Source organism: Danio rerio, chromosome 3 (genome assembly GCF_049306965.1).
Source record: "Danio rerio strain Tuebingen ecotype United States chromosome 3, GRCz12tu, whole genome shotgun sequence".
Taxonomy (NCBI): domain Eukaryota; kingdom Metazoa; phylum Chordata; class Actinopteri; order Cypriniformes; family Danionidae; genus Danio; species Danio rerio.
This window is the reverse complement of record NC_133178.1, coordinates 17,194,098-17,218,812: the sequence shown is the minus strand read 5'-3', so window position 1 is coordinate 17,218,812 and position 24,715 is coordinate 17,194,098. Positions and strand designations below refer to the sequence as shown.

The 24,715-nt window shown below is 35.7% G+C and overlaps 1 protein-coding gene across 6 annotated transcripts; it reads right to left on the bottom strand.

The window, feature by feature from the left end:
- Nucleotides 1–862: 862 nt before the first annotated feature.
- Nucleotides 863–24,224, bottom strand: gaa (alpha glucosidase). 6 transcript variants are annotated; one of them, XR_223280.6, is made up of 19 exons: nt 23,474–24,224; nt 20,025–20,176; nt 17,738–17,903; nt 17,569–17,665; nt 17,376–17,495; nt 15,791–15,909; nt 15,356–15,487; nt 14,893–15,003; nt 14,630–14,743; nt 13,095–13,179; nt 12,898–13,015; nt 11,934–12,067; nt 11,506–11,657; nt 9,012–9,160; nt 8,812–8,937; nt 7,718–7,816; nt 5,433–5,597; nt 2,220–2,372; nt 863–2,062 (listed from the first exon to the last, which is right to left on the bottom strand). XR_223280.6 is itself a non-coding variant. In XM_073944281.1 (19 exons), the coding sequence occupies exons 2-19, from the start codon at nt 20,105–20,107 to the stop codon at nt 2,000–2,002; spliced, it is 2,202 nt and encodes a 733-aa protein (XP_073800382.1). In that variant the 5' UTR covers nt 20,108–20,176; nt 22,849–24,224; the 3' UTR covers nt 1,701–1,999. The 6 variants fall into 6 exon arrangements, 4 of the variants coding, with proteins under 4 accessions (XP_073800382.1, XP_001921957.2, XP_073800384.1 ...); XM_073944281.1 differs by having other exon boundaries at nt 1,701–2,062; nt 8,796–8,937; nt 22,849–24,224; XM_001921922.6 differs by having other exon boundaries at nt 1,701–2,062; nt 8,796–8,937.
- Between the last annotated feature and the right edge of the window lie 491 nt (nt 24,225–24,715).

Sequence of the window (24,715 nt, the reverse complement as noted above, 5' to 3'; positions counted from 1 at the left end):
CTTCCGGAGCGACACTGCGTTTCCTCTGGTAAAAGGCAAAGCTTGAAGCAGGACGTCTAAAAACACGAATTATTTTTGGTAACGCGTTGGGATTGTTCCATTAATTCAAGTGTTAAATGTAAAAACATATAGACAATTTAAAAAACTAAAGTTATATAGTATATAAGTTGGCTAATATCTAGTAAATATACCACAGTACTTTAATGGTAAGAGCACTATTCTCCACCTCACACATTTTTATTGAGATAAAGTTGGTGAAATATTCGCTCATTCGTTCATTGACAACTTGGGACATGCTCCTTATATAGTTTACCATGGTACTTTCAATATGTGGTCTGAAATCACATGCAAGTATGACTTCAAAACAACATTAGCACTTATTTATTGGACTGTAAACACTGTAAGCCTACTTTGATTGTAAACACTGTAAGCCTACTTTGATAGTCAATGGCTACTAATATGATTTTTCTTTAACATTTCCAAATAATACTTTTTCTGAAATTTTTGTTATAGAAAGAAAGTCTGAATGTGTGAATATGAAACCAACTTATCTAAATAACTTTTTTTTTAGCATGAAATGGTGTATATAATCAGGTGAAATCAGGAAAGTATTCATAGAGCTTCACTTTTTCCACATTTAATACATTCTTATTCCAAAATATATTAAATTAATTTATTTCCTCAAAATTCTGTCAATCTGAAAAAAATGTTTTTTGAAATTGTTGCAAATTTATTACAAATAAAAAACCTGAAAAGTCACTTGTACATTCACATTCACAGCCTTTGCCGTGAAGCTCTTAATTGAGCTCAGGTACTTTAAGGTCCCAGGGTTGACAGTGCATGTCAAAGCACAAACCAAGCATGAAGACAAAGGAATTGTCGGTAGACCTTCGAAGAAATCCTATTGAACACCTCTGGAGAGATCTGAAAAGGGCTGTACATTGTCGTTTCCCATCCAACCTGATAGAGCTTGAGAGGTACTGCAATGAAGAATAGGCAAAAATTCCCAAAGACCGGTGTGCCAAGCTTGTGGCATCATATTCAAAAAGACTTGAGGCTGTAATTGCTGCCAAAGGTGATCAACAAAGTATTGAGCAAAGGCTGTGAATACTTATGAACATGTGATTTTTCAGGTTTTATTTTTAATAAATTTGCAACAATTTAAATAACTCTTTTTTCACATTGTCATAATGGAGTATTGTGTGTAGAATTTTGAGGAAGTAAATGAATTTAATCCATTTTGGAATAAGGCTGTAACATAAAAAAATATGGAAAAGGTAAAGCGCTTTGAATACTTTCCGGATGTACTGTACACTCTCAGAAACAAAGGTACAGGAGCTGTCACTGGGGTAGTACCTTTTCAAAAGATACATATTTGTTCCCAAAGAGTCCACAGGGGTACATCAAAGGTGCTTTTTAAGTACATTTGAGCACTAATATGCACATTTGAGGTACCACTGTAGACTCTTTGGGAACAAATATGTATCTTTTGAAAAGGTACTGGCCCAGTGACAGCTCCTGTACCTTTATTTCTGAGAGTGTATGAACAAATCCTTCTGTAAAATAAAATAGGCTACACTTCAGAATGTGAAGGCAGCATGTATAAAACTATAAAATTCGGTCTATGATATTTGGTCTATGAAATAGACCATATTTTACTGCTACTCTTACTAATGTAATAATACAGTAAAACAAAGAACAACAATAGTAAGAATCATTATTCCTTATATCAGATATATTTATAATAAAATAAATAGTATAGCTATGGAATATGCTAATTATTAGCTTACAACAATAAAAGCATTAAAAACGTTGAATAAAAATAAACATTATTTTTTATGCACTTTTAAATTACAATGTACAATAGAAAGATCCCGTGAACTTGTAACAGCTAAAGGTCATTGTTAGGCAGTTATAAATTCACTGTAAGCCATGGCTTCTTAGGTGTATTGGATTAATATGCATCTGAATAAGTACAGAACATTAAGTAGATTTTTTATCAGCTCCACTGTATTGTGATCTTGGCAGTCATTGGTAGTTCCAGACCAGCTACTGTCAGAACCTGCAAAAAAAAAAAAAAAACACGCACGCACACACACACACACACACACAAAATTTAATTTTGCACAAATAAAAATAAATTTTATAATGCAAATATACATACTAAATTACACAGAAGTAAACCAAAATATCGACACTAAAGTAAAGCTGTTGCCGACCTTGGTATCTAATCTGTATGAGAAGTCAGGAACTTTCTGTCCGTTGGCCCATACGGCAGTAGGTGGAGTCTGGACCCCGAAAACACGCACTTCCCCCAGGACCAAACCATCAAGAGATCCGTTTAATTTGATCGGTTTACTGACCACATATGACTACAGACAGAAATGAAACATAAAATCAAAATATTAAACACAACGTCAAGCCTTCATCTTCTTTTTTATTTTGTCGGGTTTCAGGTGGTGTTCTAAATAGATGAAAGATAAAATCTATAACTGTAAAATATTAATAATATATTCTTTTTTCCTGAAAAAAAAAAAAACAAATCATATTGTAAAAAAGATTAACATACTTTTTTTTACTTAACCAAAAACAAATAAAGAAAGAAAAAAAAACTAAATATCAGAGATTAAAAAAAACTACATAAAATAAATAATAATAAAAATACCAACTAAGAAATGGAAGATACACCAGAAAAAGGTCCCCATTTTTTTCAAAAGTCCATTGTGATCCTCTGACACTGAACAGTAAGTATACAGTAGGAAATGAGTTCATTGATCCAGTGCTTTGTAGCTGGAGAGTGACATGATTCAATTTATTCCCAGCCGTTCCAGACAGAAGTGTGAAGTATTTTTTTTATGATGAGATGCATCTAGTTCAGGGGTGTCCTGATATATATTCCCCAAAAATCTGACAAAACAGGACTACTCCAAAGCATATAGTTGAAGTCAGAATTATTAGCCCCCCTGTTTATTTTCTTCAGTTTCTGTTTAATGAAGAGCAGATTTTTTTTCAACACATTTCTAAACATAATAGTTTGAATAACTCATTTCTAATAACTGATTTATTTTATCTTTGCCATGATGACAGTAAATAATATTTGACTAGATATTTTTCAAGACTCTAGTATCCACCTTAATGTGACATTTAAATGCTTAACTAGGTTAATTAGGGTAACTAGGCACAGGTTAGGGTAATTGGGCAAGTTATTGTTTTAGCGATGGTTTGTTCTGTAGACTATCGAAAAAAAAATTATATAGCTTAAAGGGGCTAATAATTTTGATCTTAAAATGGTTTTTAAAAAGTTAAAAACTGCTTTTATTCTAGCTGAAATAAAACAAATAAGACTTTCTCCAAAAAAAAAAAAAAAAAAAAAAAAAATATATATATATATATATATATATATATATATATATATATATATATATATATATATATATATATATAATCATACATACTGTGAAAATTTCCTTGCTCTGTTAAACATAATTTGGGAAAAATTTAAAAAAGAAAAAAAAGTCAAAGGGGGCTTATAATTCTGATTTCAACTGTATGCAGCTAACTACATTCAGCTGCATTGCACCTTTGGCATTTTGAAGATATATTAGGATTACACATATGAAGTTTTATTTTGGAGTAACATTTATATACTGTTTTAATAACACAGTAAAAATACTAAATATTTTGGTAAGCCTTTGATGACCTGAGTAAATTTGCAGAAAATTAAATTTTTAGGGTGAACTGTCCCTTTAAGTTGACAATCTACTAATAGTCTAACCACTGGTAGTTGAAGTTGTACTTATAATTCACAGAATGTCTATAGCAGACTTTTAAAATAAAGTGTTTCCCAACATGTTTACAAATTTTACACTCAGAAAAATTAAGTTTTGCTATTTGTTCAAACTACTTATATAAAATAAGCTGACACAACACAATTATTGAGTTTTTTTTGAGACGACTTAATTGTTTTATGCTCAATCGACTTCAATTTGTAAAAACTAGTCATTTAACTTCATTCCTTCATGTCCTAACACAAATCGATTGTGTGGAAAGCCTCATTAACACTAAAAGCGTTTCGCAGTGGCAAAAGCAACAAGCAATCGTTCATTTCATCTCCAGATGTAGCTAATCGATTCCAACAGCGACGACAACACAATCAAGAACACGTGGGCAGGCGATCTGTTGCAAAACTGCCCAAATTTTCCTAATTTTGATTAAGGATCTGGCAACACTGAGAGTGACCGTTGGCGATCAGGTTTGGGTGTCGAGCAACGCAAAAAAGTTGAGAATCCTTCAACTTTATGCAAATGAAGAGCGACTATCTTGAGTGACAGCCAATAGGAACACCAGTAGAGCTCACATGATCCTCTCTCAGCTCACTCAGAGGCCGGTTGTATTCGTGCTGTATATACCTACACACCCCTGCGCAGCGTTGCCAGACATACAATATTTATCATATTTGTACGATAATTTCGACCTCTGTATGATCAATAATGTAAAAAATACAATAATGTACGATAATTTCAGAATTTTACGGTATTTCAAATTAATTTCATTGCAATCTTGGGGCTTCTATAACTATTGATCTAGCTGTATTTTTTGTCTACTGTCTGTGAGGAGAACGTGGAGTTAGGGACGATTTCTATCTCATCTTGCATAACATTTTCTCATTCAATCAACGTGGAGAATGGCTCTCTCTCACAAGTTAACGTTCCTGCCCCGCGGTGCTTATAGGTCAGTAGTTTTCAGGTTATATCGTCAGGCCAATCGTTTAAGCAATAAAGTTTTAAAAAGTAGTGCTAAAAAGGATATGAGAAGGGGAGTTTGCCCTTGATGTTCTCGTTTTATTTTCACATTCAAATGCTTCACATAAACATGTTTTTTCCAAAGTTAATCTCATCAAAACAAAGCCACAAAATCGGCTCATTCACTCAGACACTCTGAATGGGCTCGTGCACACCTGAGAGTGTGTTAAAAATTCAGAAGGGTGCACTGCTTTCAAGCCAAGCAGCACTTTGTTGCTGTCCAATTTGTACCACAAAATGAATCCCTATACATCTGGCAACATGCAGGTATCCAATGACAGCGACTCGTAGGTGGAGTTTGAATTTTTTTTTTACGTATTGTGGTCATTTGCACGTTGTGTCAAAGAGCTTTTTGTCTAGATAATATCTTTATACTCTCTGTTTGACTTGTGTACGATAATGTTCCTCCAAATACAATGATTTTGAGGTTCTGGTATCATACTTTGACATTTCCAATTTGGCAACACTGCTGCTGCGTTTGAAGCAGGTCACCACCCAGAGTGAAAGGCCGCTACAAAGTCACTGCTATTCTGAATGAGACAGAAGCCAGAATTTTTTGCAGTCCCCCCAAAAAACTCAAGAATTGTGTTGTTTAGCTTATTTAATATTTTATTTCACCCTGTTTCCTACCTCTTCAGCAAAGAAGAGAAGATATGAATAATCTCCCCGCTCAAAAGTATCCAGACTTTCTCCATCATCCCAAAAAAGTTCTCCTTTGGCCAAATTTCCCACTGACAGTCCCACCGTTAGGGTGAAAGGGTTTTTGCGAGATATTGCAGTGGTCAGAGCAGGAGCCTGAGAAACAAGATAGCAAAAAAGTTCTAACTAAAAATTTGTTTGCTACAGGGTTTTACAGGGTTAGGCAAGAATGAAAATATCAGCTTTTAATTACTCATCCTCATGTTATTCCAATCCATTAAGACCTTCAATCATCTTCAGAACACAATATAAGATATTTTACATGAAATCTGAAAGCTCTCATCCTCCATATGAAGTCCCAAGATGTTCAAAGTCCAAAAAAAGAGGAACCAATCAAAACAACCCCTCTGACTTCAGGGTTTCAACTGTGAAGGCCCATTCACACCAATCATAATAACTAAAAACATGCCAAAAATATATTTGCATTTACACTAATGAACAATAATTCATTCATTCATTTTTTTTTCAGCTTAGTCCCTTTATAAATCAGAGGTCACCACAGCGGAATGAACCGCCAAACTTATCCAACATATGTTTTACGCAGCGGATGCCCTTCCACCCCCTTGTAACCAGCAGATGTCCTCAGTTTGCCACTAGTGCCTCTAACCAGTGAATCCAGGTCATGTAATCAGTAAAATCAAACCGTGAATTTAGCGATTACAGTCAGAGTAGTAACGGAATAAAAAAGACAAATTCTTTTTCACAATGTCTACAAAAGAGGCAACACAAAGACTCAGAAACTAGCACTGTGGATGTGGGTGGTTGGGTACTGAGGGTGCTTTTGATTTTTACTTCCCTGGCTTGCATAACTTCCGTGTATTTTTTAACGACTATTTCCCGGGCTTATAATCAATCGATTTTGCATTTAATGCAGAGGAACACTGAAAACCTGATGTCATCACTGTGTACTGGCGCCCATTTACCACCCAGACATTGCATGTTTACCTCATGGTTGTGACGTTGCTTCAAAATTTCTTGTTTTTTCAGAAGGAATTTGCTCTAAACAACAAAAAAATTAAAAAATTTCGCTCGATAGTGAAATATATGTGTCCGAACAATAATGTCTTAAGCAACATGCCACAGATATATATGATATAAATGTGTTTTAGGGTTTCATGACTCTTTAACATCAAGCATGGTCATACCACCCAAATGTTATCCTCTTTATACTGGCTACCTGCTAAGTTTCATATTGAATTTAAAATATTGCTTCTTACCAATAAAGCTTTAAATAATCTAGCTTCTGTTTATCTAACCAACCTTCTGTATCGCTACAATCAAAACTAGATTGAAGACCTATCTTTTTTAGTAAAGCATACACTCAATGCATCATATAGTAGTACAATTCATGAATGTGCTCCATGCATCTTGTTTAAATACACTATGAACAGCAGCTACGCTAATTATTCTCTTTATTCTCTATTTCCACCTGGGGATACTCATCTCGAAGCCCCCAGAGAGTATGCAGTGCCATAGATGCGATCCAAGGCCTGTGAAGAGTTGATCTCAAGTATTCCATACTCCCAGACCAGGCCGTATCCTGAGCACTGACACTGTTCCAATTCACTATAATCTTCAATGTGAAGCTGCTCTGACATAATCTACATTGTGAAAGCGCTATAGAAATAAAGATGAACTTAACAGAATTGAGTCTACCTCTTTATCAATACAGTTGTGGTCTGATCTCTGGTGTTATTTTACATTCAGAGCAATATTTAGATCTCTTTCTCTATTGTAATTGTTATGTCTAGGGGCGTTTTGTATTTTTTAATAATCCTGATTATGTTGTGTGAATGTGCTTTGTATAGTTATCATCATGCTATGTGTAAATGGCCCCTAATCATATTTAAAGCTCATATTATCAGTGTTGTGGATTTGCACCATGATCTGTCATGGAAGACAAAAGAAGGCGATTATTTGTACAGTCTTTATGGTGAACAAATGTGTTCCAGAAGCTTCTTATAGTTACGGTTGAAGTCACATCAAATGTTTTGACAAAGTATTTGGTTCCTTTTCTGGACTTTGACGTTTTCTTGCTTATGAAGGCTCTCGCATTTCATCTAAAATATCTTAGTTTGTGTTCTGAATTAGGAAGGAAGATCTCGGGGGATTGTAATGACTTGAGGATGAGCAATTATTAACATGTTTCATTTTAGGGTGAACTAACCCTTTAATTTGATTTACAAATATTGTTAGGTCATGTCTGGCCCCTTTACCTGCTGTGGGATGATGCTCCTCTCTCTCACGTGAACGATGATGGTGTCCAACGAAGCAGGAAACACAATGTATTGTCCTTTACTGTAATATGTTTGGCCCTAAAGAATATGACAACACAGAATATTTAATATCAGATGAAGAGTAATCATTTGAATGAAACTGTACTCAAATCACACACTATATGTATGTACACATGTAACAATGTGGAGCACGCTCTCTGAAAAAGGCTAGGAAATGTTTAGCTTCAGTAAACTAAAGGGACAGTTTGACTAAAAATGAAAATCCTTTTATTATTTACTCACCGTCTGCTTGTTACAAATGTTTCATTCTACTGTTGAACACAAATAATATATGTTAAAGAATGTTGGAAACCGGTAACCATTGACTTCTATGGTATTTGTTGTTCCTAATATGGATGTCAATGTTTACTGGTTTCCAACATTCTTTAACATATATTATTTGTGTTTAACAGGAAAACAAATCTCATAAAGTTTTGAAACCAGCTGAGGGTGAGTAAATAGTGACTCATTTATTTTGGGTGAACTATCACTTTTAACACATCATGTATGCATTTATTTGTCATAAAAGTAAATACAGTAATGTTCTAAAATATCATTCATACATCTTCTTTTCGGCTTAGTCCCTTTATTACTCAGGAGTCGCCACAGCGGGATGAACCGCCAACTTATCCAGCATAAGTTTTACGCGGCGGATGCCCTTCCAGGTGCATCCCATCAATGGGAAGCACACATGAACTCTCCCATTCACACACACTCTCATACACTACGATCACACCTGATTGTTATGTTGTTACACATACTGATTGGTTTGCATCAGTCATATTCACTAGATATTGTTTTATATGGTAAATATGCTCTGACTTTCTATGCGCATAAATGTATGATGAAGGTCAGGAGACCGAAACGTACATACACAATACTTTTATGAGCATTGACAGTATGCAGAATTATTGGTTCACTTAAAATGAAAAAGTCGGAGAAAACAGCTCTTTTAAATTGTAATGATATTTCATGCCAAGCTTATTCTGCTGGTATATAATATATGAGTAAGGATTACATTGTGCAGACTGTACCAAGTCCCCGGGGGGAGATACGCCATCACCTCCACTGCTCCCTGCTCCAGAACTGGACTGATGAGCAGTGAACTCCCCCACAGGAACTGTCTGTCAATGCTCCTGCAATCTGGATCAGTGGGGAACCTGAAAGAAATGAGCAAATGTCAGTAAAGAGATCACCGCTAGAATCAGATAAAGAGATATTGAACTGCATTTACTGAAGGAAGAGAGGGCGGGCCACGGTGCTGGCGGAGGTGTGCGCGTGATGGAAGAGTGTGTAGAGGAAGGGCAGGAGAGAATATCGAAGATTAATCACCATCCTCATGGCATCCTGGGCTCGCTGACTAAATACATATGGCTCCTGAGGCTGGAAGTATGAAATATGGCATGAATATGCGATGTGTTACTGATAATGTGGAGTATTTTTAATAATTAAAGTTGAAGATACAATTACAAGTCCCCCTGTTGAATTTTAATTATTCTATTAAATATTTCCCCTGTGATGTTTAACAGAGGAAAGAATTTTTTTACAGTAATGCAATACAGTTTTACAGAATTTCTAATGATATTTTTTCTTCTAGAGAAAGCCTTATTGCTTTTAGTTAGGCTTAAAAAAGCAGCTTTTCATTTTTTTAAATTCTCTTATATCCTGTGCAGAAGTATTCACAGCCTTTGCCATGAAGCTCTAAATTGAGCTCACTCAGGTACATTCAGCTGATTGGACATGATTTGAAAAGCCATACACCTGTCTATATAAGGTCCCAGGGTTGACAGTGCATGTCAAAACACAAACCAAGCATGAAGACAAAAGAACTGTCTGTAGACCTCCGAGACAGGATTGTCTTGAGGCACAAGGCTGGGGAAGGTTACAAAAAAATTTCTGCTGCTCTGAAAGTTCCAATGAGCACAGTGGCCTACAGTGCTCTTGACCTCAGACTGAGGCGACGGTTCATCTTCCAGCAGGACAGTGACCCAAAGTACACCACCAAAATATCAATGGAGTGGCTTCACAACAACTCTGTGAATGTCACTGAGTGGCCCAGCCAGAGCCCAGACCTAAATCCTATTGAACAACTCTGGAGATATCTGAAAATGGCTGTACACCGTTGCTTCCCCTCCAACCTAATAGAGCTTGAGAGGTACTGCAAAGAGGAATGGGCAAAAAGTCACAAAGACAGGTGTTCCAAGCTTGTGGCATCATATTTAAAGACTTCAGGCTGTAATTGCTGCTAAAGGTGCATCAACAAAGTATTGAGCAAAGGCTGTGAATACTTCTGTACACGTGATTTTTCATTATTTATTTATTTTTTTTAAATAAATTTGCAACAATTTCAAAAAATCTTTTTTCACACTTTATGGGGTATTGTGTGTAGAATTTTGAGGAAATAAATGAATTTAATCCATTTTGGAATAAGGCTGTAATATTAAAAAATGTGGAAAAAGTGAATCAATACTTTCCAGATGCACTGTAACTAGCAAAAACATTATGCGCTATTATCATGACAAATACAAAAAAAAAACAAGTTACAAATGAATTACTAAAACTATTAAGTTTAAAAATATGTTGAAAACAGTCTTCTCTCCATAAACAGCACTTGGGAAGTGAAGTTTTGTCTTCGACTGTGTCTATTGGCCACTTTATTAGGTTCTCTTTGCTAATACCCTTGTTACAACTTTTGCCTTCAGCAATATTTTAAATCTTTGTGGCATATGCAACAAGCTGCTGGAAGCATTACTCATATTGTTGTTTATTTGAGCTTTGTGACATGGTGCATTATCCTGTCATGAAATGAACACACTGAACTGAACATGGTCAGCAACGATACCAAAGTAGACTGCAGACTAGTTTTATTCATGCTCAATTGGCACTAACAGGCTAAAAGTGTGCCAAGAAAATCTCCCACACTCCATTACACCACCAGATACCTGAACTGTCAATAGAGTGTAGGGTTGATCCATGTTTTCTTATGCCACATTTGACCCTCCCATCTAAATATCACAGCAACAATAGAGACTCGTCCTTTATCCAGTCTTCTATTGTCCTGGTTTGATGATGGTTTTAGCCGTAGACAGGAGTGTCACATGTGTGCTTTTCAGCTGCTGCTGTAGCTCATCTGCTTCAAGGTTTGATATGTTTTGTGTCCGGAGATGATCTTCTGCAGACCTCAGATTAAATGAGTTACTGTTGCCATTCTATTAGCTTAAACCTCATCTGACCTCAGGCAGTTTTACCCACTTACTGGATGACCATTCTCTGTGAACCCTAAAGATGAGAGTGATGCAATCCCGGTAAATCAGCAGTTTCTGAAATACTCAGACGAGCCCAGTAAAACAGCAGCACAGTTGTAAATCATTTACAGTGCACTTGTAAATTTTACAGTATTATATGCAACTAAAATTGCCACTAATACTGTAAATTTACAGCAATTAGAGTGTTGCAAACCCTACAGTTTCAGCATATGTTGTCCTTTTTTCAAAGAGAAAGTCAAACTTTAAAGTTTCTATCTTCCTCATTCTGATGTTCGGTTTAAACTTCAGAAGATCATCCTGATCACATCTGCATGCCTAAATGCATTGAGCTGCTGCCATGTGATTAGACCTTAGATATTTGAATCAATAAGCAGTTGGACAGGTGTACCTAATAAAGTGGCCAATTAAAATACATATCATTTATTCCTTTAGAAAATTGTCAAAAGTTAAGCATTATCTCACAGCATTAGGTCTGTCATTGTGGTTTCTCATGAAGGGGTAAAAGGCTCCAAGTTGTGTCCAGCGCACACACAGCTCTTCGTTAGTGTCTCCACCAAATCCACAAACATCAGCTCCCACTAATGGAATGCCATACAGTCCAAACAGGAGCACAGCTGGTGCATACACACAAAAACACAGCATTACATCAGAGATAAAACATGCATTACTAATAGGAACCAAAAATAAATAAAGTCATTTTTCATCTTATTTTGCAGTAAAATTAAACTTCCAAAACAATTCATATTAAATTTTTTACATTGTGATCTGTATATTTTGTCATGCTTTTTTTCTTTAGCATAAGAAAATTCTGACAAGCTCTTTTCTTAGGGCAAAGAATAAGCTAAACTTTATTTTTATCCTCTTTGAAACCTTCGTTTATCGTCTCTCACCGGGTATTGAAAAGCGCAGTTGTTCCCAGTCACTTCGCACATCTCCTGTCCAGTGTGCAGAGAAACGACCCAGTCCCGGAAAAGATGATCGAGATAAAACAAACGGCCGAGTTTTCTTCACTTTTAGCAGTGCCCTGAAATATCAAACCACATTTAAATGCATCTTTCACTAAACATCTTAAATCTAAAAATAAAAATAATGTACGCGTCAGTCAAAAATATTTGTTCTACGATTATTTCATAAAGCATTTTAGCACAAAAACAAGTATTTTAGCAACAAAGTGTGCGAAACATTAGTAATGAAGAGGACTCCATTCATTCATTTTCTTGTCGGGTTAGTCCCTTTATTAATCTGGGGTCGCCACAGCGGAATGAACCGCCAACTTATCCAGCAAGTTTTTATGCAGCGAATGCCCTTCCACCCAAAACCCATCTCTGGGAAACATCCACACACACACACTCATACACTATGGACAATTTAGCCTACCCAATTCACCTGTACTGCATGTCTTTGGACTGTGGGGGAAACCGGAGCACCCGGAGGAAACCCACGCAAAGGCATGGAGAACATGCAAACTCCACACAGAAACACCAACTAAGTCGAGGTTCGAACCAGCGACCTTCTTGCTGTAAGGTGACAGCACTACCTACTGCGCCACTGCCTCGCCCTTTTGAAGTCCTTTAAGATTAAATAACATTCATTCATTCATTCATTCATTCATTCATTCATTCATTCATTCATTCATTCATTCATTCATTCATTCATTCATTCATTCATTCATTTTACTTCAGCCCAGTACTAGGAAACACCCACACACTCATTCACACACATACACCATGGACGAACTAGTTTATTCAATTTACCCATACTATTAGTGGTAAGATAAATTGCTTTCAACAAACTCTGCCCTGTTATTTGTGTTTTATAAAGTTTTTCTATGAACTGAAGTGGCATTTCTCTGACCTGTGAGTGGCGATGGCTTCGGTCAGCCCATAGAGGTTGTGTAGATTGTAATGATTGGACAGATACTGCTGTGCGGACACACACAGAGTTCCTGAGTTTAACTGGCCTCCAATCACACCTATGAATACAGATGCATGTCACATTAAATCACTAGAAAGAGTGATAGTATTCTACTAAAAAGACTTTAGTATTGTGACCTGGTGTATATGGTGGTTTCTCCAATTCAGAGTCAGGACATCCATCCACAGAGCCCTGGACAAAATTTGAAGGCTCATTCATGTCCTGTAAACAAGAAAATCACAGAAAAAAGTTGCAGTTATCTGTAAGTTATATACAGTGATCAACATAAATGAGATTTGAAAATGAATATCTCAGTGAATATATTTCGGTTCATACAAAACAGATTTATTAAATGGATATAATTATCAAAAAATGTTTTAGTCACCGAACATCTTCAGAAATAGAAAGATAATAGATTTAAATTCATGCAAAATATTGAAAGAAAATAACAATCTTAAACATTTTAACAAAATTGTATAATTTTTGTTTCACTTCATTTTGCTCTTTTTTTTATGTTTAATGAATATTTTACCCCAAACATATAAATTTAGGTGTACTAATTATGGACCGTTATTATGAGTTATTAGGTTACTAACAAAACAAAAATACAAATAAAATGACTGAAACATAATTGTATATTTTATAAATCCAGTTTTCCTAAAAGAACACCTAAAACCTGTTAAAACATAACAAAAATTAGGAAATAAAAAATAAATAACATTTAATAACAACAGTTTTATTTAATTTGTAAAATAAGATGAAAAACAACAACTATGTATATTTGCCAAGCGGCAACCTACCGCTCTCCCTCGTGAAGCTAATTCCGGCTGATTAGCCGCTGATTTCGACATGTACATCGTATTTTTGTTTTGTTCAATGTGGCTTTACACAGTCAGATGCTTTTTGAAAATATTTACTACAATTATCAGATGATATGGCATGTTGTGTGCACTTTAATGTGCACACAAACCCTTCATGAGGCCTCCATCTCCCAGGTGAGTGAAATGATATACCATCTCCATAAAAGTATTTGTTTTATTTAAGATAAATTATTAGCTTCATTTGCATCCTTCAGAAACATATGGGTGACATCACAGACACTATGTCCATATCTTTTACAGTCTATGATATTTGCATGTAAAATGTACATTTGTTTTATGTCTAATGACATTGAATGCAAAAATATTAGTAATATTTAATCAATAAAAATAAATTTTCTTTAAGTACTAAAATCTAATCTTATTATCGACAGCTTCAAAATACAGACAATTTTCCTAAATAATACATCCTTTCATGTGTTTTTATTTTGTGGCTTAATGGGTAGGACGATCAAATCCCAGCAAGAAGGTCGCTGATTCAATTACCGGTTGGGTCAGTTGGCATTTCAGTGTGGAGTTTGCATGTTCTCCCCGTGTTCACATAGGTTACCTCTGGGTGTTCCGTTTTTTTCCCACAGTCCGAAGACATGCGCTATAGGTGAATTGAATAAACTACTGGCCATAATGCATGTGAGTGTGTGCAATAGTGTGTGGGTGTTTCCCTGTGTTGGGGTGCGGCTGGAAAGGCATCCGCTGAGTAAAACATGTGCTGGATAAGTTGGCAGTTCATTCCACTGTGGTGATCCCTGATTAATAAAGGGACTAAGCCGAAAAGAAGATGAATGAATACTTACTATCCAAAGTCCATCCACAGGTACCTTGTTGTAAAAGTCTTTGATCCAGTCCATCCACCAGTCCTGTGTTGTAGGATTGGTGAAATCTGGGAATGCAGTCGGACCCGGCCATACCTGATTAAATTATGAACAAAATCGAAATGTTTTCCACCTTATGCCCTAAAGACTAAAATATTATAAATACTACACTGGAAGAAAATAGATCTTGTAATCTTGTGATCTGTTATAATGACAGTAATATTTCTTTCATGTGTGACACCAACCTTCCCAATAAGGATCTGTCCAGTGGAGTTGTTGATGAAAACTCCTTTCTTCAGTCCATCGTCAAACGGTTTGTATGAACCAGGAGGACTCGCGCTGCTGATGCCTGGATCCTAATGCATAACATCACAAGTTATTTAACATGCTGATTTGTGTCCTGTGGCTAATTTCCCTGCTGATAAAACAACAGAAACCTACAAAGGCTTTATAATGGTTTTAATGTACACTTGAAATCATATTGGTTTTAATGGAAACTATACTGGTTCTTTAACAAATAAACAAATCAATCCTAATGAGAAATGTCCCAAAACACATTAAAAAGGATTCAAATGTGCTGGTTTTGATGGTTTGTAATGTATTTGTAGATTTATTTATTCAATATGACACTGACGTTTTACCACATAACACAAGACAACAAGTTGATCATATTTAATATTTCCATGATAAAAAAAATCATCCACCTACAAGAATGAGCACATATTTCATCCCCAGCTGATGGAAATCTTCCACCATTTGAGGCAAATCTCCAAACCGCTGCGGGTCGAAAGTAAAGACTCTTCTTTGGTCTGCATAATCAAGGTCATTCCACTGTACATCCTACAGAAGCACATTTAAGGTTATTAAGGCTATATTGTAATGGTAGTAGCCAAAAGTGAAAACCATCCTTGCAGAAATAATATTAAGAATGATGACTATTTAGTCTATGAGTATATAATACGTAAAACAAAGTAATAATATTAATTGACTATAATCTATTTACTATATATGTCATTTCCATAGTTGTTGACTTTCTATTTAATATACATTTATATGTTTTGCAAAGTGGAGTAAACTCAGTTTCCGTCAGAAACATTTGCCATATATATGTTATGCAGCTATGTTTTATTTATATTTGCATACCAAAGGTATCTTGGCCTGCCGCATGAGCTGAACTACTGTCCTAGTGATGTTGGTGGAGGTATAACCCCAACGACACAGATGAAAACCCAGTGACCAGTAGGGAGGCATCATAGGATATCCTTAACAGAGAAGATACAACACAATAAGCTGAAGTTCCATTGGAGTTCCACAGATCTGTCCTTGTCAGAAAGAGATGCATGAATGAGAACACTAGTGAGCAGTTAATGAAGGCCATATCGCTAGTGTCAAGAAGACGAAAGACGAAACTAGTAGTCCATTATAATATCTATAAAGACACACAGCAAATTCATTAGTGTTAAGTTTCGAGTGTTGAGGTAATTCAGAGTAAAGTGTTGAAATTCTAGAGTTAGATAAAGATAAAATAACACTCTCAGTGTTGGAAGCTGATTTGCCTCCTTTTCGTACAGAGTTACATTTTCCTAACGCTAATACAGTGTTGACTACTACATCCGGGAATTTATGCAGCAATATCCCTGAAAGATTTTTTCAGATGCCATTTTCTTCTGCCACGAGGACCAATGAGAAGAAGCAACTGGTGAGTAAAAGTAATTAAAATGTTTGTATAAAGACATTTGACATCAAAATCGTTATGTACAGGCACGTGCACACATAGGGCTCAACATGTGCAGTGCACATGCCCTTTTTAGTCTTGGATAGAAAGTGCCCTTCCAAAATGCCCCCGCGCAATGTTCATGCTTTTATCAGCAGCAGGGTAAATTACTGTAATGGACTACCACCGTTCTTCCCAAGAAGACAGTTGCAGCTTATCCAGAACGCTGCAGCTAGGATTCTGACCAAAACCAGAAAATCTCACCTGTCCTCAGGTCTTTACACTGGTTTCCAGTTACATTCAGAAAAGATTTTCAAGTATTACTACTTGTCAATAAATCACTAAATGGCCTCAATACATAACAGGTATGCTCACTGAATACAAACCCAACAGATCACCCAGATCTTTAGGATCAAGTAAATTAGAAAATCCAAGAGTTCAGTCAAAGTTGCAGTGCTTCCAAGCAAAATAAAATAGCCTTCGTAATAGTTCATGTGAAGTGAACTGATTTCCTCCACACAGTAAAAAATATCTGTGTAAACTAGCATTTTTCGATATTTTGTGATTCATGTTTTTTTATTTTTCTCCATTTATTTATGCTTTTGAATTGCATCATGGCACTTGGATCGTTCTTCCAACAACTTTAAATCTTGAAAAGTTAAAAAGGTGACTTTTATGAACATTTTTATTATGGTGATATATTGTTTGGGTTTACATTACAGTACAAAATCTTCGTAATAAACTGCCAGTACAATTTTTGTTATTTTACAGATTTATTTTTTCTATATGTTATATTTTATACAGTAAATAATTTCAAACTACAAAAAGTCCCTTTGTTAAACTGTAGAGTTGAATTTTTAACATTAAATGTCAACAGAGCAGATATCAAGGTCTAAATAATTAATTTACGACTGCAAATAAAATAAAACACTTATTTTAACAATATGGAAACTATCTTAACAAATATTGGGATCAAAACATCAGGATCGCAAAATAATTCAGATTATTTAATACCTATAACCTCCTGATACTGTTGAATCACACTCTGAGGACTCGGGCCCAAGAAGATGAAGAAGTCCAGAATTCCTCCAATGGTCACCCATGTTAATGCTGGAGCAGGCTGCATAAACACTTCTGCAATTGTCAGGTGTTTAGAGTTATTAAACATGTTATATTACATCATGAAAGGAGAACAGGAAAACTGTACCCATTGCATTGCTGTTGAGAAGGAAGACTCCATGTGCCTGTCCATCACCTTCTTGGACCAGGAAGAAAGGGTGGGAGCCATACAGGTTGGCACTTCTCTAAAAAGAGTTATTTTAAAATATAAATAAAAGGAGGTTAAAGAAAAATGTGAAAAGATGTGACGGTCTTACATGTGGTGCCATGTCTCTGTTCCATAATGAAACAGAGCTCCAGTCGAGGTCCAGCGTGATGGGAGTGTAATGTTCACCCAGTCCCGAGACTGTAGAGGAAGCCAGGCTGGTAGAGAGCTGGAGATACTGATCTGCAAACAGCAGAGGGCCTATTGTAGTGTTCAGACTAGGAAAAGAAAGAATATGACGCATTTAGTAAAGTCACTGTCGCGGATTAAATATAACCACAGAATATACATATGCCAATCAAAAGGGTAAATGGTTGAAAAAGGCAACATTTCACTGTTAGCACGAGTGTCAAGCCAAAAATCATTAGTCTGTAAAGTCTGACAGTTATTGGTGCTGATTTAATTGTGCAGATTAATACTTCTATTTACCTTCATATATTATATTATATTATATTATATTATATTATATTATATTATATTATATTATATTATATTATATTATATTATATTATATTATATACAACAGTTCTGTCTGGTTCTCGAATCTCATTGGCTGATAGCTGTGCGATATTTAAGTAATATCAGCACCCATACAGCCTCTTTACCCTTTGTGTATTACTCCGCCCACATACAGCCAGCAACAAGCAGAGAGACACTACAGTTTGACAAATATTACTGCTGTTAGACAACAAAATGTACTTTTGAGGTTTTTTTTAGTCGAGAATGTAGTTGTTTAGATTGCAACTATGCAGTTTATTTTTAAGAATAGTGCCTATTTTAGAATATTTACAATTTCTGAGAGAGGGCATAAGCCTGCCATAGTATAAAAGACCAAAGACAGTTGACGTTTTCTATCCACAAGATGGCGACAGATCCACATAATAAGCCCTTACGCTTAGAACAGGGATCACCAAACTTGTTCCTGGAGGTCCGGTTACTCCGGTGTCCTGCATATTTTAGCTCCAACCCTAATCAAACACACCTGAACAAGCTAATCAAGGTCTTACTAGGTATACTTCACCCAGGCAGGTGTTTTGAGGCAAGTTGGAATATTACATATTCATTTATTTTCCCCCAGCTTTGTCCCTTCATCAGCTGTCGACACAGCGGAATGAACCGCCAATTATCCAGCATATGTTTTACGCAGCGGATGCCCTTCTAGCTGCAACCCAGTACTGGAAAAAATCCATACACACTCATTCACACCCACACAATTCACCTATAGCGCATGTATTTAAACTGTGGGGGAAACCAGAGAACCCAAAGGAAATATACGCGACAAGGGGAGAACATGCAAACTCCACAAAGAAACGCCAACTGACCCAGCAGAGGCTCGAACCAGCGACCTTGTTGCCTTGAGGCAATCGTGCTACCCACTGCACCATTGTGACGCCCCTGGTAAAAATAAATAAAAATCTAATACTAAAAAAAGTTATTTAAATAAATAATTTTTTGAAAATTAATAGTTTATCTGAAACTAATTAATTTGACTATTTATTTTAGGACTTATTTCATAAATTAGCAAAGTAACACTACCATTCAGCTATATGGACTGTTAGCTATAGTTTCAATCTATTTTTATGGAACTTTGGATAATGGGCTATATGCACACCTAGAGTTTTAAAGCCGACGATAATTGTCCCGTGAAAGCTTAATGCGACTATTTTTAATTTCACAAAGTTGTTTTTACAGCATCGATGTTGTAATGTAATTAGATTACATTCAGTTAAATAGACTTAAGCATTCATTCAGTTGTTCAAGCGTAAAACAAGATAAAAGACTGTTGCAACCACTAGCGCCATCAAGATCAGCAGGCAAGAGCAAAAAAATCCTTTGAAAATACTGGGGTAAAATAACCGTCATATTTTAAATACATAATATAATGAAATGAAATTTAATGCAGTGCTTCTTGTCCGATCTGAGACCCATTTCATATCGTATATCTATCAGGCAATGAAGATAGCAGGTTTTTAAAGAAATCAGGTTTTAAATGTGACAATTTTGTAATAAAAAGTCAGTTCACCGGAAGAACTTGGGCTGCCTGGCTGAAAATTTAAAGTCAGTGTGCATATAGGCCACTGCATTTAAATATAAAGTTAAAGCAACCATTTTTTGATTGATTGTTTGTGGCGGTTTCTTGGGTAGTGATGATTTTCTTGAACACATGACACAGAAACAGTGCTTTATACTCAAATATTTTTTATAAACTTGCAATATTTTAAGTTTAAATCACAATTCTGAATGAAAACATATAGGTATTTGAATGAAATAATGGCATTGGTAAAAGCTAAAAATGTACATATGCAATGGCAGAAAAAGTCAAAAGGAACTGCACTCACAGAACACGGCCATTGGATTTTCGCCGTACACTAAACCCAAATGGTTCTGGCTGGAAATCAACATCATAAAGTGGATTTTCCATGCTCTTGTGGCCTTTGGATTGGGACTTCACAAAGGGAACCTCATATCGTGGAGATGTAGGATCCTTCAACTGTGGTAAAGTGAAATTAAAGCAACAGTTCACCCACAAACAAAATTTGCTCTTCATTTACTTACACTCAAGTAGTTCTAAACTTATTTGTATCAATTTATTTCTTCTATTGAAAAGAAAACAAGATATTCTGCAAAAATGTTGGATGAAAGCAGCCAATGACATCAATAGTAAGAACTAAATGTGCTTTGCCTGTTTTTCCTCAACATTCTTCAATATATCTTATAACAGAAGAAAGAAACTCCCAGGAATCTGAAACAAGTGGAGAATGAGTAAATGGTAAATAATGACATACTTTTTGGGTGAACTACCACTTTAAGAAAGTAAAGTATTGGATAAGCAGGTATACTCTACACAGTTGTAAAAATAAACAGATTAGCCATACATAATAATGGTTTACACAAAAATAATGTTATATTGTAAGTAGGGCTCCATGATATTGGAAAATTCTGAAATTGAGGTATGTTGGATGTTTGGAAAGATTTCATTAATTTAGATTGACTGGGATGATCAAGTCATTTTCTATGAAGTGGATCTGTATTAATTATAATCTTTAATAAATAGACAAATAATAATATTTATTTGTATAGCACTTTTCCTACATACATATAACTCAAAGTGCTTCACAAATAACAAACAAGCATTGTAAAATAAACCAATTAAAAAATAAAGATAAAAACAAATGTATAGACAAATAAAGCAAGATAAACAACTATAAACTCAGATAAAAGCATATATGTACGCATATATGCATATAAAGTTAAGGTCAGAATTATTAGCCCCCTTTGATTTTTTTTTTTCTTTTTATAATATTTCCCAAATGATGTTTAACAGAGCAGGAAATTTTCACAGTATGTCTAATAATGTTTTTTCTTCTAAAAAAAGTCTTATTTGTTTTATTTCGGGTGGAATAAAAGCAGTTTTTAATAAAAATAAAAATAAACATTTTAAGGTCAAAATTATTAGCCCCTTTAAGCAATTTTTTTCAATAGTCTACAAAACAAACCCTGGTTATACAGTAACTTGCCTAATTACCCTAACCAGCCTAGTTAACCTAATTAACCCTGTTAAGCCTCTAAATGTCACGTTAAGCTGTATAGAAGTGTCTTGAAAAATATCTAGTCAAATATTATTTGCTGTCATCATGGCAAAGATAAAATAAATCAGTTAATTGAGATGGGTTATTAAAACTATTATGTTTAGAAATGTGTTGAAAAAAATCTTCTCTGTTAAAAAAAAATATTGTGGAAACAAATAAAGAGGGAGGCTAATAACTCTGACTTCAACTGTATATATATATAAAATGCAATATATAAAACTTCACATACTGTCATATTCATATGCAATTTTAAAAAAGTGTGTCTTAACATGTTTCTTGAAAACATGGATGCTGGGGGTTTCTTTCACTTAATTTGGGATATAATTCCACATTTTTGGAGCATAACAGCTAAAAAAGGTCAGATGGCATCAGATTTACAGAGTGAAATTCTAAAAGTCCAGCTCTAGAAAGAGCGTAGCAAAAGTCTTGGATTAAATCTTAATAAGCAGTCAAAAATGTAAGAAGGTGTCAGGTTGTGTGGTGCCTTGTAAACTAATAAAAGAATCTTAAAATCTATCCTTTGGTGCACTGGCAACCAGTGTAATTCTATTAATGCTGGTGTAAAAGGTCCTTGTTTCTTCAATTTTATTAAAACTCTGGCTGCTGCATTTAGAATCAGTTGCAAGTTCCTTATAGAACTCTTAGGTATACCAATATAAATAGCATTGCAGTAATCAAGCCAAGAGAAAATAAAAGCAGGAATTAATTTCTTGGTTATTTATAGTGGTTAAGGAGTCGTCTGATCGGTAAATCAGAGTTAGCTAATGTGGACCAGGTGCAATCAATCATAATGAGGGCGTGCTCCTCTCAAAATTAGTTTATAAATAAACTTCACTTAAAAACTTTCCCAGAGAGACCTTAAAAGTTTTTCCAGTCTGTTAATCAAAAATGATCAACCGTGTTAAATGCTGCACTTAAGTCCAGAAAAATTAAAACTGACGCTAATTAAACAGTGCTTCATGTTTTTTTTCGAGAGCACAACAGTATTAAAGTACAGAAAATGAACAATCAAAATAGCATGATTATCATTGTATAGTTAAAATATATTTAATAACATGGCAGCACGGTGGCCAAGTGAGTAGCACTGTGGGTTTCCTCCGGGTGCTCGGGTTTCCCCCACAGTCCAAAGACATGCAGTACAGGTGAACTGAATAAACTAAATTGACCACTGTGTATGTGAGTGTGTGCAAGAGTGTCTGGGTGTTTCCCAGTGTTGGGTTGTGGCTGGAAAAGCATTGGCTGCATAAAACATTTGCTGGATAAGTTGGCGGTTTACTCTGCGGTGGCGAACCCAGATTAATAATAGGACTAAGGCAAAAAAATGAATGAATGAATATTTAATAACATTTTTTAAGAAATAATATAATAATGTGATTTGATTATTGCAGATATACACATTAAAATATTGATGCTCAAATGATATATGATTGTTCAGACCTAATTGTAAGTGTAACGGAGGCCAGCTAGTAAGTGCTGTGCAGGTAAACCTCACTCCTCTGACCTCTAAAGAAGCTCTAGCGACAGATGCTAGAGGCCATGGTCTTTAGCCTCCTTGTTAGAGCAACCGACTCACATGCGGAAGGTCGCCAGTTCGATACCAGCTCGGAGCGGGTTGGGTGGCGTAGGACCGGCGGGGTTACATTGGTGCCATGACCTGGATGGGAGTGAGGTATAGGGGGGTGAGTGTAACGCAGGCCAGCATAAGTGCTGTGCAAGTAAACCTCACTCCTCTGACCTCTAAAGAAGCTCTAGCGACAGATGCTAGAGGCCATGGTCTTTAGCATCCTTGTTAGAGCAACCGACTCCCATGCGGAAGGCCACCGGTTTGATACCAGCTCGGAGTGGGTTGGGAGGTGTAGGACCGGTGGGGATACATAAGCATCATATAAAGCAGGGGTGTCCAAACTCAGCCCTAAAGAGCCGGTGTCTTTCAAAGTTTAGTTCCAATCAGACACACCTAATCAAGCTCTTACTAGGCTTTCTAGAAACACCCTTGCAGGTGTGTTGAGGCAGGTTGGAGCTAAACTCAGCAGGGACACCAGCCCTCCAGCAGAGAGTTTGAATACCCCTGATATATATAACATCAATATATAACTGCTTGATTAATGTTGATTTGCCATAATTGTATTGCATTACATATTTTGCCCCTATAAAACCACAGAGCTCATTTCATATAGAAGTCAAAAAGAATTGCTCACAGTGAGATGAAGACGATCCTGAGTCTCAGCCATCACATCTAGCTGCAGTGTGTGGATGTCCCGGGGCAGGTATGAAGGTGCTGAACGAGTGAGAATGGCCCTGTGGCCCCGTTCTGTAGGCAACATGGGCCCCATTTTGTATCCTGGGTAGAAGACTGTGTAGAAACACCACGGTGGTCCTCTTAATCCAGACTGAGGCAGGGGCAAATAACAGCATCCTCTGCTTTCACATTCAGCCCGACTCAAAGATCTGTCCCTAGCACAGTCAATGCGGCGCTCCACAGCTATGCCACACTGATCTCTAGGAACAGTTGATACATTATGACTGTACTTCTGTGCTTTAATGATCCTGTATGAGATATTTGAACTATGCTGCCTTTCTTTTGATGGTGAAAATGCAACACAAATAGTGTTGTCTTCATACACAATGATAAGAAGTACACAAGTCAGTACTGCAAATGTGTTTAAACATCTAATTATGGCCATTGAAAAGAGTTAGTTTGACACTTCATGTATTAAACACAGGGCTGTGAAGCACATATGTAGTCTGTGAGCAATGATAACAAGAAAGCTTGACATAAGTTAAGTGAGTAAACATTTTACTGTCAACAAAACAAACTCTCCCAAATCGAACTACACAATAACGTTTACAAATGACGAGTTTCCTTCACGACGACGTCCTTTAGCAGCATAAGTAACCTGCTGGTCGGTGCACAGCTCTCTGGACGCCGCCATTTTCCTGTGATGTCACGTTCGGGTGTTTCTTTTTTTCTTTCAATTTTCTTTTCGGAAATTTATTGCCTCATATATTATATTATATATTGTTATAATTTTTATATTCATTTGTAGCACGGTGAAGATATATTTTGGGTCATTGTGTCTAGAAAAAATCGTCCAGTTTTTGTAACAACACAAATAAAAGTCATACATTTTCAAGAGAAAGCATGTTTATAGTTAAGACAATCAAAAAATAAAATAAAATGAATGGGAAAATGTTTATTAAACATTTCTTTTAAAATTGTAATTTATTTTATTTGCAGCCTAACATTTCTTATTGAACATATAGTAATGTACAACAACTTATCAGTACATATTTGCATTAAAAAAAAGAAACAGGTGCAAATAAAGAACAAATCACCTACATAAGTAATACGTTACTTAAAATAATTATAAGCAAAATACTACACACAAATCAAAATATTTAAAGGTGAAACCAATGTTTTGTGCTTTCTATAATGAAAA